The sequence below is a fragment of the Tyto alba genome, unplaced genomic scaffold (genome assembly GCF_018691265.1).
Source record: "Tyto alba isolate M040663 unplaced genomic scaffold, T.alba_DEE_v4.0 Super-Scaffold_19, whole genome shotgun sequence".
In the NCBI taxonomy this organism is placed as follows: Eukaryota; Metazoa; Chordata; class Aves; order Strigiformes; family Tytonidae; genus Tyto; species Tyto alba.
The window spans coordinates 7,751,888-7,766,712 of record NW_024881281.1 but is presented as its reverse complement, the minus strand read 5'-3'; the positions used below and the strand labels follow the sequence as shown (position 1 = coordinate 7,766,712).

The following is a 14,825-nucleotide window of genomic DNA, read 5'->3' as shown; positions in this document are numbered from 1 at the left end:
AGACTAACCTCCCATTTTTTGAAAATATGGTCATGAAAGGAAGAAGAAAGTAATTTTGGAGACCTTGCTTTAAGACAGGTGCCCACTGCTGAATCAAACACACAAAGATCCTTACCCAGAGATTTCAATGCCCTTAATGAATCCATGTCTTTCCTCCACCATTCACTGAACAGCAAAAAACATCACTAAGAACATAAAAAAACCATTTTCTGGTGCTCAGCCTCCAGCCAGATGCAAATCACAGTGTGGACACCTTGGGGTTGAGAGTCCCACAGTTGGACTTTGGTGCTGCCATGCACACAAAGCAGCAAACGTTATTGGGCCAGGTCTCTGCTGCAGGACGATGGCCAGACGGCTTGAAAATGTCCTGGTCCCTCCCCAGGGCTTGCTGGTGGCACCTGTGTCCTGTTTGGCATCGGCCTGAGGAAGCATGGCAACTTCTTCCCACCACTTCCAACCTCCATTCAGTGCTTTGGGGAGGGGAGCCAGCCTCCCATCAGCCAAGCCCTCTCCATCATCCACAATACACAGATGCTCTCCCTTCCACTCCACACGCTTATAAGAAAAAAGAAGATATTGTGCAATGTTTGTGCCTTTGAACTCCTTAAAATCCCTTCAGCATCCCCTCTGACAAAGTCTCATACAGCAGTGACACAACAAAGGTGCTCTAGGGAAAATTACTTTATTTTCTTTCTTCTTTAGAAATACTTTTTACTGTTTAAGAAACAAGGTTCTTTCAAAAAGAGATAAAATCACAACCCTGGGAATTCTCACCACCAACAGCACCGTGGGGCAGTGGGAACCTCAGGCTTATGGACCTCACCGTTAAGGTGGGAGCGCTGTGAACACCCTCTGCTCTGTGCTCCTGGAGTTCAACAGGAAAACAAAAATCCCTCGCACTGATTCGTGTTTTCTTCCCCTCACCAGCCGACACCTCTGGGTCCAAATTAAACCTCTTCCTGCAGCTGGTTCAACCAGGCTCCGGGCTGAAGGGCTTTAGCTGGAGCAGATCAAGCCATCACGCAGCAGGCGGAGGAGCCCCGCTGCCTGCTGGCCTCCCACTCCAGGCCCATTCCCCCCCCCCCAAAATTCAGCCGGGCGCAGGGAGGGAGGAGGAGAGCGGCCCCGGGCCTCGCCGGGAAGCGGCAGCGGCGCAGCCTCCTTCAGCCGTTCCGCAGCCAGACACCGGGGGTCCTGCTGCGGGTGTTGGCTCCCGCGCAGCTCGCGGGGCACTGCAACCGACACAGGGGTTGCGTGAACAGAAAGGGAGAGGTCTTCAGCACGTGAAAGCGGGGATTTTCCCAACAGAAAGCAACCCGTTCCCCTCTCATTTAAACGCAGCTTTCCAGTCGGGCTGCAGTGCCTCCAAGCAGAGTGCCAGACGTGACTCCCAGAGCAACACCCGGGGACGTGCCACTGGACTCGATGTCTAGACATCGCCTCTTCAAACTGAGAGTTGATTTTTTTTGACACAAGAGATTTCAACTAGATTTAGTTTGAGCCGAGCTGTCGACTTGCCCGGGTGGGGTGAAGGAAGCCGTCTGCTGATGCCCAAGTCCGCTGGCTCCCCACAGCACGTCCTCACCATCAGCAGGACACGGGACACACACGGCGGGACCCTAACAGGGCTCTGAAGAATTATGTACGTTGTTTAGAGCTGCTGTGGGAGCAGGGTAAGACTACTTGGAAAGTATTCATTGCCAAACCCATCAAGTTGGAAGATATTTGAAGAGATATCAGAAGTTGCAGACAACATTACTAGGGGTGCTGTTACTTATGCAATTCCCAAGCTTCAGCTTCTTGGGGATGGGATCTTTATAGGAACTGGCACCAGTGTTTAAAATACATAAATCTTTGTTCCTATCTGTACAATGGTACTTCCAGCAGGGCTCACGGCTTTTAAAGCCAGATCTGTCTGTCATCCCACCTGCACAGATCCAACCAGCTTGTGGCACTGAAATCCCCTTGGCACTTATCCTTATGGACACGGAACATTTTGCTGCCGAGTTGGGTGCCAGCACGTGCCAGGCTCTCCTCGCAGCAGGGCACAGAAGTCAAACAAACATTCCCCCTCCACATGCAGCTCCAAACACTCTCCCCTGAGGAGGCCACAGCCACTGCCTCCATCCTCGTGCTGCCAGTTACGATAAATTGCTGGCATGCACCATTTGTGATTTATCTTGAGATAAAGATCATTATAAATATTTTTATCCAAGAAGTCCTAAAAACAGGAGGGAATGGTTAAATAAAGGCTTTACCCTCCCCTTCTCAATATCAAACATCAGAAAAATCTAGGTGAATAGATTCAAAATTGGTGCTAGTCTAGAAATGGAGACCAAAACTCAGCAGCCAGCCAGCCCGGAGTCTGGTGAGCCCCAACCTAACTTCAGCACCCCGAGATGTCTCTCGCTTTGTTCTTCCGCTGGTATCTTACGTCCAAGGGATCAAATCCCCTTTCTCTGGACCCAAACAGTGCCCAGCGAGGAGTTCTGGCTGTGTAATCAGCCGCCGTGAAAGTCTTGGACCCGCTGCTCCTCTCGTGCTCTCGCACCAGCTCCTGGAAGCGGTCATAGTTGATCCAGGTGCACCACTCACCATTGATCTTGAACTGGAAGGAAAAGAAATATGTTACTGAGCCAGGGCACAATAAGGAGTACCAAATACATTTATGCTAAGACAAGCTGGGTGCACATTAAATTGTTGCCCAGCTGTAGCCTTTTTTAATTTTCTAGCCCCATTGAGATCCAGGGTAAAGCCATCTAGAAGCTAATGTAGGATAGCTGCTTTAATAGAAAAATAGAAATTTGGGTGGACAAATACCCAGAACGTACTGTTTCTGAGCCACATTTCATCCACAGGGTTTGACAACACACACAGATACAAGATGGCCATTTTTCTTAGAGCTTTAGTCATTTAGTGCTGTCTACCAGCAGATAATCTCCATGAGGGCTTGACTGTTGGGTGCTTTCCAAACCTCTCAGAATCCTACAGGATTCTGTACAGGATCCTACCCCACTTCAGCCCCACTCTGCCAGGAGGAACGCTTCCACGGTGCATCCCAAAGCCTTCCCAGGTCACTTGTATCTGCAAGACTTTGGTTTGGGGAACTGGAAGAGCCTTTGAGGAAACATGTAGATTTGAAAGCAATGCCCACAAACCCTTTGATGGAGGGACCTTTCTAAGGTCAACCAAAGCCCCTGTTCAGAGCGCGAGACACGGACTCCAGGTCAGCCACATCCTGGCAAAACAGTACGGGAGCAACACCAGAGCCACGTGCTGTGGCGATTGGGATGGATTTGGGTGATTCTTGAAAGGGGCAAGAGGGCTGTGTTTGGGAACAGGGGAAGATAAAAAGGTTTCATGACATGAATCCTCTTTCCATGTGAGAATTTTAAGAATTGCCTATTTTGACAAGCTGAAGCTGCATTTGTCTAGCAGACCTGCTCTGCTAATTTAGCAACAGCCTTGACTGAATCCTCAATTAGGATTTATCTGAGCTAAGAGCTTATTATGCACTTCATCCAAAAAAAAAAAAAAAAAAAAAAAGAAGAGGGAAAACAGACTGACTCCCTGTTTTTTTCAAAAACCTGATGGCTATGCATTTAAAATGGCACTTGACTTTCTGCCCAAGAGCTAAAAGCTTTTTTGGTTGGAAAAACTGCTGATACCTGCAAAATTTTGCAATCAAACATTGCTAACGCTAATCTATTGCCGCCTGCGTAATTACAGCGAATTCTTGCAGGAGTCGTCCTCCGCACAGAGCGGAGATGTGAGACTGCAGAGTCATAACAGCAGGGAACAAGTCTCGCTGTAAATAAACTCGCCGAGCGCTCATTCCTCATCCGCTAACACGGAGGCCGTGTTTCAACCAAGGCAACGCGTCCTTTCCCGCGCACGTACAGCAAGAGCAGGAGACAACGTATCGCCTGCAAAGTGGCCGGGCCGGGACAGGGACCAGGCTCAGGAGACCTGAGCTTCCCTCCCAGTGCGGGTGGAGGTGCTGGCTGACGAGTCCACACCACGAGTAAGACTCCCTGCTCCCCCCAGATCTGAGTCACTAACACTCAGCTAATTCTCGCACAAATTAAGGGCAAAACCCCCCCAACTCACAGGATCCAGCAAAGCCTTTTACCACACGGGAGGGTAGTTCAGCACACGAGCTGTTGAACTTATTCCCACAATGGGTCCCTTGATATCCCTGAGGCCAACTAATAGAAACGTAGCGCATAAAGAACAAAAATGCCATCAAGACTGGAAGAACTCAACTGAACAGGTAATTCCGTAAAGCCCATTTCCTTGAAAACCAACGGGATGCTCTAATCCTGGGATGGAAGGGGGGATCTTGCAACAAGCCGTTAATCCTGTGGTCAAGAGTAGCTCAGGAAAAACACCAAAGCCACAGGAGATGCTGGTGCCACCCAGACCAGCTGAAATGAGAGTATGGACTGCAGCCACCACCCCCAACCCAAACACCGGCATAGACATCTGCCTCTCCAGAATCTTAAACCTAGAAACCGCACAAAACCAGCAGACTATTACCTGCAGGAGATAGAGAACTATTTCTGGACTATTTCTAGAAGAAGCCCCACTCAGACCGTTGCTGTGGCAAGCCAGTCAGCGGTGATGCAGTCGCACTAACCACCAGTTTAACTGCCAACGGGTGGGTAAAACCCCACCATCCTATGAAAGGGCTGGCGTCAGTGCTAGTGCCTGCATCATCCACAGCAGCTTCAACATCAGCATAGCCCTGCCACGGGCAAGAGCGGTCTCACACAGGGAAGAGTCTGACATGAGTTTCTGGGACAGAATAAGGTGGCTTCTCTCTTTTCAGAGGCAAACTGTTCTTTTTTTACCCTGCCCCGCATCACGCTGTGGCCGTATCTCGCCACATCAGCTGTTTTTCCACGGAATTAGCTGCGGAGCCGCGGACGAACGACACGCCGAGATGGGTTCAGTGTGGGAGATAGAGCATCAATCAACATGTGTCTTTATTGGTCCAGGGTACATATATTTATACAGACAATGATAATTATTATGCCTACTAGTCACTAGCTGATTGGCTTAAGCTCTAAAGGTCGTATTCGCACGGTCCACCTACTTGCAGTTAGCTTACAGCACAAGCTTCTCATAACACTAAGTTTCTCATGCTACTATTTCTAATTCCTGTTGACTTGTTTTCAATACACGACAGTACCGTAACACAATGTTTCTCAGACCACCGTTACCATAACACTGGGTTTCTCAGACCACTATTCCTAATTCCCCTTAACCTGTTCCCGACACACCACGGTACACAGGGCTGGAGCGTCCTTGACATTCCTCCTGTATCAGCAGCTGCAGGCAAACCCTAGTGAGGCCCAGCACCAGCAGCCAGAGCAGGCTCTGATCATACAACTGCTCGGTGGGCTCAGGACCCCTGTCTCTGAGCCATTCTCCAACAATTAGCGACCTCTGCTGAGGTTACCAGCAGAAGGAAATAAAACCAAATACCTCCCACCACCAGTCCCCAAAAGCCCCCTCCTCCGGAGCCGGGCAGCAGAGCCCTCGGCGGTGGGGCAGGCAAGGATGGAGCTCCAGCAGCGCGCCCAGGCCCGCCGGCTTTCGGGCTGTGCTGCTGAGCAGCTGCCCCCTGCTCCCGCCCCCCTCGCCCCCCTTTGCTCGAAGCACCACGTCCCTGGGGATAAAACCCTCCAGGCTTGCATAAAACCACGTGTGTTGCTCTGCGTCCTGAACTTTCCTGAAGTCGCCAAAAGGAGATTTTTAAGCTCTTTAATTTTGACTCCACCTGAACATGCAGCTCCTGACACAACGGAGCTGTGAAGGCTGGGGGCTGCCTGCTGCAGGCAACGGTGACGATGCCATTCCCATCAGAACCACCAGATGAAGGCTGCCTGGAATTCATTACAACAGCAGATTAAATAATATTAAATAATTTTAGTGCTGCAAGAGCACAGCTATAGAACACTAAGAAATGCGAGCAATCCTTTAAAGTGTGTCATAGAAAGCAATTACTTCTGTTAAGGAATAAAAAACAGACAAATAGAGGGTGGGGGGAGAACAGCCTCCATTACCCACAAGATATGCAGATTGGATTTTAACAACTGTGATTATTCCATAGATAACAAGATTGAAGACTCGAAATAGTTTCATAACATTCATATACCGTGTGAGCAAATGCCGAACATCGGTGTTATTTCAGACTAATGCAGTCAGGCTTTTTATTGAATTTTTCACTACCTGGTTAAGTCTTTTAAGGTAATAAATACATCAACAAACAACAAATGGCTGAAACCCTTCCCTTGTGTGTTTGTTTTGTGTGTGTGTGTTTTTTTTTTGTTTTGGGTTTTTTTTTTTTTTTTTTTTTTTTTAAAGCTAGCATCATAATAAAAAAAGTAATAAACCTCCTTCAGCTGGCTCTGAAACCAGGCTGTTGCTGTCTGGAAAGGCAAACTCACCCTCCCCCAAGGAGGCTTGAGCAGTGAGATGACACAGGAGCTGCACACCCTCCCCTGGCAGCTCATGGTCCCAGGGTCCCCAAGCTCTGGTCCCATCACTCCCTACAGATGTGGCACCGCTGCACAGCAACGACAAACCTGCCCAGTTCCTGCAGATCCCCCAGCCAGGGCAAGGAGCACTACCCCGAGCAAGCAGTAATGCTGGGAAAATGAGAGGCAAAGGAAAGAAGGGGAAATCTGTAACGGCCTTCCAGCCCAGAAAAGCAGATCTAGGTGTGACACTGAACCGCCGCAGGGGACGTTTGTCAAGGGGTTCCACAGCTCTGGCAGGAATGGCACGGCTCGTGGCTGGGCCCAGGAGAACCACAGGGCAACGGTGCAAAAGGACAGAGATACCCAGGGTTGTGTTGTCCATGGACACGGCCAGTCCCTCGAACACTCTAGAATGAAACTAATATATAGACTGCAAAGATAATCAGGAGGCAGGACTAAAAAGGAGAGCCAAGTTACGTGGGAGAATCAGCAGAGCATGGCTAGGCTAACACCTCTCCTTCCTCTTAAAACTCACAAGAGTGGATATGAACAGGAAATTTCTTTAAATTATCTTTTGCAGTATGTTTACAGCTGCCCCGACTGCAGAGAAAACCTTCTTGCTACAGAAACCCATCAACATTCATGAAAAAGAGCCACACTACATATCTATTTTCTTATCAACATATTTGCATAAGCAATTTTTAGAGGGTAAAAATGTATGCCTATATTGAGGAAAATATAGCTGTACAATTTACTACATTCGTCCAGACATGCGTAATTGCCGAGAAATAAACACGGGGTTTATACGAAGGGATAAAATATAGAAGAGAGGCAGGGAGGGTGATACATGAAGTGAAAAATGGAAGTCAGCCAGAAATCAATTAGTTTGTCCTAACAAGGATAATCTTACATTTTCTTCAGAGAAAAACACACTGAAACTAGGACGCTCCCCTTCATCCATTCACTCTGGTCTTCCTCTACAAAAATCAATGTATTTTCAGGAAAGGACTAAATAGTATGGGCTACGTAAGAGAATAAAGCAGAGCAGTGGGGCAAAGCCTGCTTTGGTTCCTTGCAGACCTCATCCTCACAGAGCAAGCCCTGGGTTGGAAGGACGGAGTCCATCCCGATGGGGAGAAGACCCTTGGGAAACATTTCTCTGATGAGCTGTGTTACAACACGGCATCCCTGAGGAGCAAAGGGAAGACTGGGAAGAGAAAGGGGAGCTTTGGGTCTTGCAACAGCTACTCTTTAATTACTTGAGGACATGAAGATTTAGTAGGCCAAGAAATGGATTCTTCCCCATTCAGATGCACAGAGTTTAATGGTTAAATATGGCAGTTTTATGCATAGTTTTAAAGACCACACACACACACCAAAAAAAAAAAAAAAAAAAAAAAAATCAACTGGTGGTAAGCAGGGAAAACAAAAATTTGCTTCAGTTGTAGGGGGGCACAGAAACTGGTGTAGCATCATACAGAAGGGCAGTGAGAGTCCGCTGCTCCTCGGATGGCTTTTCTAGTTATGATTTCCAGCATTTTAAAACCCGGCTTTGGCAAACATTTCAGTCGACACTTATTTTGGTTTGCACATAGCATGAGATGTTAAAGGGGCATTTTGCAAAAGCAAGTCTCAGCAACTCACGCTTTTATAAGGCCAGCAGGTCTGATGCTTCCCAGTCCACACTTTTATGTCCCATCCCAAAAACCAAATTAAATCCAACTGCCAGCTCTGCTCTTAGACATTCAGAAATGATTAAGTCTTCTCCCTGCCCGAGTGTTAAAATCCCAGCCAAGCAACATGAGCTGACAGCTCACGCAGGGGCTCTGTGCTGCTGGGGTGCCCCTCTCCCCCTCTCCTCTCCCCACGGAGTAGCTGGGTCCAGCACCGTCTGCACGGCCCCTTCCTGGCTGCCACCCACAAACCAACCCCCCCGTGCCAACAGCAACGCTGCTGCCTGGGGCTTTGGCAGCCCAGGGCTGCAAGATGCATTCCGTGTTGCAGGAAGGGGGTTGCTTTTCAAACAAACAAACAAAAAAGGACTTTTTTAAAGGGAAGTAATGCATTCAGGGCCTGCATTACAGTCCCTGCACCGTCTGAGCACTGAAACACGAAGAGGCATCTAGAAAAACCCACTACTACACTCCATTTATAGTCTTTCCCGAGAAGAAAACTTATCATTGAATTATCTTTAGAGAAGCCATCAGGATATCCTCAGTCTTTTTTTTTTCAGTGGCTTTCCTTGAAGTATTTTTTATGCTGAGCTTAAATATATTCTTTTGCTATTAAGGAAAAGCATTGTTCTGGGGAGATGGAGTGTGGCTTTGCACACAGGTCTTAAGCAGATCTATTTATTTTTAATTCCGTGCTTACATATCTATGGTGCTGAAACTCAAAAACTTGTTTTCAAGTACCCGTGCAGCCTCCTGTCAGCTGTGTAGACTATGTATCTCAGGTCAGATGAGCTCAGAGCCCACAGGGTCACTGAAGACCATTTGTCCCACACAGGCCCACTACAGGGCTTATGTTAAGAGTATTTTGAGAAAAAAAAAAATATCTGTAATAGAGATGCTCTTCTCTTTAGAACCCCTGGCAGCAGCTGGAACAACTCAGCAGCATAAGAACACTGCAAGTTCCATCAATCTGCACGTGAACATTCACATATATATCACTATATATGTACATATTCACATATGTATAAGTGAATATATGAATACAAAAATAAGTATGTCCTGGCTACTTTTCACACTGGCCACAACTGGCCATGTGGAAGGGCAGGAGTTAACACCCATCATCCCTTTTATTTCCTCTTACATTTTCACTGTCACCAAAGAGACCAGGGGACACTTGCAGACCCCAGGTCTGCTGCAGCATATTGGTCCTAAAGAAACAGCACAAAGCCTGCAGAGAATGGCTCTGTGAACCACATCCACACATTTGGTGGGGTAACGTACACATCTGGATTTTCTATAATGGACAGACGCCTCATGAGCTGTCCGGATGGTGCAGCTGGGCTCTTGCAGGCTGCAGGAACTGAAATGCTGAAGCAGCCGAGGCCGTGGGCAAAGCCAGGACAGGCTGGTTCATCCCGCCCTCGGCACGGCTGCCCTGCCAGGGTCTACCTTTACAACTCCCCTTCCGAAAAATCAGATCACAACTCCCACCTCACTTCCCAAGGTCACCTGGTTTAGAAGCATTTAAGACCACTGGTTCCTGAAACGGGTCATGCCAACTCAAACGTGTTACTTGGGAACTAGTTACCACTCCAGATTTGCAATGCAGCAGCTTTCAGCTACGGGGTTTCTATCGCTGGCCTCCACCATCAACCACTTCTCTGGGTACAACATCAAAAAAGCAGCTGGAAAAATGATCTCGATGGCTCCAATCCTGAGCGCCTTGATTTAAATTTGAAGACAGCCCATCATTGCAATAAACAAAACAGCTTTTACACAGGATATTATTAAATTGATCATATATAATAGGAGTGCAAAGCACATTACACAACTGCTATTACTATTTTCCTCACTTGCCAGTATGAAACGCTCCAAGTCAAACAAAAAATTCATTGAATCATTACACAGTTTCTCACCTAATTAAGGCTCACAATTATTTAAGGCTCCCTTTGTTCAACAGTGCAAGGGACTAAACTAGAGTCACTCAGGAAAAGACGAAGAAATATTGTATTGTAGATAAATTAATCTTAACAGGGTCATACTGCTTGTTAAAAAGCTAAAAAACTTTTCTTTGTAATTACCAGTTGTAACCTCAGGCTCTAGGGGGAAGAAATTAAGATTTAGCTGGTTATTGTTACAAGTGTATGCAACAGAAATTAATAACCAATCCAACAGGATACCAGGCACGCAGAGGCAAGAGTCTCACTACATCCCATGTCCATGGGGCTAAACAAAAATCTGCAGAGTGACACCAAGCCCTGGGAAAAACAGCTTTAAACCCACCCCTCAGCAACTCTGCAGACAGTATCTGTGAACAGTTAACAGTACCAAAACTTTCCATCCATTTTAGATGGAAACAAAATGTAGCCTCGTAGTTGTACATGCAGTGACATAAGTGCTCATTAGCAGTCAGACATGTTAAAGTAGATGAAACACCTTCCAAAGCTGGCAACTAGAATGCCTGGAAATGGGATTTGCTATTGTGTTCTCCAAGGAAGTGAAACAAAAAGGCGACACCAAACCAGGGCTGACCCGTGCACTGTTGGGCAGGCTTCGACCCTCGCCAGCGCCGTATGGCCCTACGCCCGTGGGACTGCTCCTCTGCAACTCGTTAGCTTCTATTTATTACATCTAATCTTGCACGAGTTATTCTAAAGAAAAGATTCATTATTGCAGATTTTTTTTTTTTAATCCCTACCCACCGCAGAGCAGAACATCTCATCTCCCAATTAAGTCAGGGCTACATCCAGACAGTTTTAATTCTGATGGATGAAAAACGGATTACTTTAGCACCACTGTGATCTTCTTTTAATAACTAACAGATCAAGCACAGCAGAGCCACCTTTCTATTTGGAAGGAGACAATGGAAAGAAAAAAAAAACTTCAGGAAACATAATATTTCATACTCACGCCTGCACTAAGGCTGCTCTTTGGCTACTGAGATACCTCGTCCTCAGCTGGGCAGTAACTCCATCCCCTGCGTCTGTGGCAGACACGGAGATGTTGCACCTATTTGGTGACCTTCTGACACAAAGCTGCAACCCAAGTTTGGTTTTCCCCTTGCACAGTAATGCTGTCACAGGTACAGGGTAACTGAGGGGTGAGTAGGCAGAGGACATGATCCAAATTCTGGATCCGGGATGCTGGATCACGAGGACAGCTTCCACTCTCCAAATGATTTAACAAGGCAGGAAGGAAATAAAATGTGATGGACTATTCTTCTCTAATATAACCCTTGTTAGTCGATCTGCAGCTGGTAGTTAAGTGCTTCCTTTTTCTCCCTAAATATAGATGGAATGCTCAGCATGGAACAACTTCAATGCCTTTCACGCAACCTCTCAAGCCTCCTGCAAGTGCATCCAGGGTGCACACGAAGCCCTCGTGTCTCACCCAAGCCCTCACAGTATAGACATGGGTGCTGGAAAACTGAGTGGGAAGGAAAAGGCCAATTCCCTCCTTGCTGGGAAGATTTCTTGGTTGATGAAGACTGAGGAGTACCTTTGGCCAGGCTATCTCCCCCAACTCATTTCAGTTCAAACTACCCGTGACACCTGCCTTGGAGGTACCCTGTGTACCCTCACACTGCACTTTGGTTATGGGAAATGAAAGGATTACAGAGACCTTCCTGAAAGCACCTGCCTTGGGCCATTTTGTGGATGCCAGGCTCACCCTGCCACGCTGGAGAACACAATGCTAACCCAGACTACACCCACCAAGGAAATAATCCAACTGGTGAGCCAAACGAGGTCTGGGACTTTGTCACCATGAGGGAACACGTGGATCCTGGGGTACGGACTCGGGTCTGCTTGTGGAAGTCAGGAGCAGCCATTTATTAAGGTAAAAAAGGATGATGACACTTTTCTGAGCCCATCAGCCCTTCATTTTCACCCTGTTAACTGAGACCTCCAAAGAGAGCAAAATGAGTGGGGATTTCAGGACTATTCCCTGTGCTATGCATGGCTAGCTGAGAGACAAGAGGCAAGGATCCTCACACGTTCTAGCAGACCCGCAAAGGACCAGACCGAGCAGCAGCACATGATCCAAATTGTACTAACAAGAAATTCACGGCTGTAAAGCAACAGGGAGAACGTGGCTGGGAAACAATCCACCTGCAAAAGCGAGGCAGAAATTTCAGTGGATGTAATAGGAGATAATTGGTAGGCAAGCGTTTCAACACAATGGCACGGGTGGTAAATGCATGCATAAAGCAAATTCAACAAAGCAGGGCAGAGGGTTTTATTCTAGAAATTACCAAGATGCTAACTTTCATTAAAAAAAAAAAAAAAAAAAAATCTTTGCTGCAAGGCAGCTGCAGCACATTTCCCCTTCTTAGGCACTTGTTATGGCCATCTCAAGGATACACTTACTGTTACAACCCAGGAAAAGCAACTGCCTAAGGCCTCTCTCTGGAAAAGGTTACTTGAATTAACTGTTAAATTATAAAGATGATGCTGTATCAGTATCTGAGCCAATTAGTTCAAAAGCACTGTAATAAATTAGAATTTTTGTATCGCGGTGTTTATAGGCTTTGATACAAAGCAAATATAATTACTCAAGAATTTAGCATTATGGCTAAAGAAAAGAATCAAAGAGGATGTGGCCAAAACAGAATGGGCACCTCTGAAGAAGAGATGGAAACCAGCATGCAGGGGTGAGCAGAAGGCTGGGAGAAGACGCAGAAAAGAGAAGGAAGAGGAGCTCCCCACTTCGTGGGAGCACAGACCAAGCCAAGGGAGGGCTGCACTCAACTCTGGTTGTCTGCTTGTCCTTCAGGCTTCAGCAGCTGATACCCAGTTAGCTCAAGAAAGTGGAAATACAAGTAAGTAACAGTTTTTCAGGTTGCTTTGAGTGGGGCACAGGTGTTTTGTGTGGTGGTTTTTTTTTTTTTTTTGGGGGGGGGGGGTGTTTGGTTTTTTTTTTTTTTGGTTTTTTTTTGTTTTTTTTTAGTACTCTGTGATGAATAACTGAAAACCAAACATTTTTGCTGTAAGACTTCAGTTTATGACACTTGGATAGTGCAGGAGTGACAGTTTCAAGCTCTCTGAGGTTAAGGGGGACACATCTCACCTCCTGAGACCCTTTGAGTCCTGAAGGCTTTCACAAGCACCTCACCCGTAACTGCAGAAAGACATTCACACACCAGGAACCCACTTCTGGTCAACAGGAAAAAAAAAGGTGTGTGGAAAAGGACTCAGAAGTCTAATGGTAGATTTTTCAAGACACTGACGTATCCCCAAAATGAAACAGCTCCTCTCTCTGTATCACCTCCCCATTTCCTGAGAATAGAAAGTAACACCAGACATACAAACTGCAGTTTCCTCTACCTAAAATCTCGTTTTCTACCTAAATCCCTGGCCTTAAGAGTCTAAATCCTAAACTGTTATTCATCAAGTAAGCAGGTGCCAATGAATGATTCTTCATAAATCAAGGAGCAAGGGCTACAAGCAAGATGCATTATTTCTGACATTCCCAGACTCTTTCATACAGGCTGGCGTTTCAATATTGGACTTCAAAATTATTAATACGAGCGTCGTTTGAACATCTCAAAGCTCAGACCTAGCAGGACAGTGAAATAAATCACATTTCATAATGGTTTTTATTACCGTCTTCCTGCAACTCCTTAATTTTTTAAAGATACCTTTGTTTTTGCAATTATTCACTACGGTTTGATTGTTCCCAGAGCACAGGTTTTGCTGCAAATAATACACACTGACAAATTTTATTCTCCACTGGAGCCTGAAATTCAGAATTAAACGTAATAGAACTATATTTATTCTTTATTAGTTATTTTAGTACTATTTAGTATAGATTGTTTCCAAAAGACGCCCTCTCCTAATGACTTTGGAAAGCAAAGCAGCTGTTGAATTCCTCCTGGGCCAGTATCAATTTATTCTTGTTACTAACGGTGTTACTGAAATTATGCATCAATAACTTAGGTGGCAATCTGTTTCCTTCTTTTCCTGGGCCCTTCACCTTGGAAGGGAAAAGAAAATTTTGCATTCAAGGATTTGCTCAGGCACAGTTGCCAGTGGCAACCATCAAGACCGAGACTGTAAATAAAGCAACTTTAAGTTGAATTAAAACAACGATAATGCCAGGTATCCCATTTTTCTCTGCTCCTTTACAGCTGTTCCCATAAAACAGCAAAACCCAAAAGCAAGCAACAGTTTTGTAACTGTGCAGAAGTTTTCAACAATGAGACTCTAATCGTTTTCAAACACTGGTTTAAAATACTTTGGGTCTTTTCCAAGTGGCGATTTTAACCAGTTATTCCCTGTGCGTACTGTGAATCACCTCACATGGAAAGTCCTGCACCAGGACTCACTAGAAGCAGCTCCCGTTTAAGTGAGGGACACAAGAGCACTCATGACTTCCAACACGAGCAAATATGCAAAGGGTAAAATCATCACAGTTTGCATAATAAGTAGCTGCTCCATCAATTGCCTAGCTAGCACATTACAATACCTTTTTATTATCTTTCTAGTAAGCTTTTCCGGAGCTCAGAAAGCCACGCTGTACTTGACATTTTCCATATCCTGCATCTTTTAAAAAAATTTTTTGGCATTTCACTTGTATTTCAAGTTATGTTGATGGTATTTACAAAGGGACCCAGTTTCAGACAAAACACTTTTCACACACACAGGCTGCTGAGACATGCTTGGCC

General features: G+C 46.0%; 1 protein-coding gene across 3 annotated transcripts in view; it reads right to left on the bottom strand.

Moving 5' to 3' along the window:
* Window positions 1-663: 663 nt before the first annotated feature.
* Window positions 664-14,825, bottom strand: part of LOC104363693 (S-adenosyl-L-methionine-dependent tRNA 4-demethylwyosine synthase TYW1) — a 106,395-nt gene continuing 92,233 nt past the window's right edge. For all 3 annotated transcript variants that reach the window (XM_042791815.1, XM_042791816.1, XM_042791817.1), the window contains exon 16: window positions 664-2,608. In XM_042791815.1, coding sequence (XP_042647749.1) covers window positions 2,387-2,608 — 222 coding nt within the window. In that variant the 3' untranslated portion in view covers window positions 664-2,386. The remainder of the gene's footprint in view (window positions 2,609-14,825) is intronic.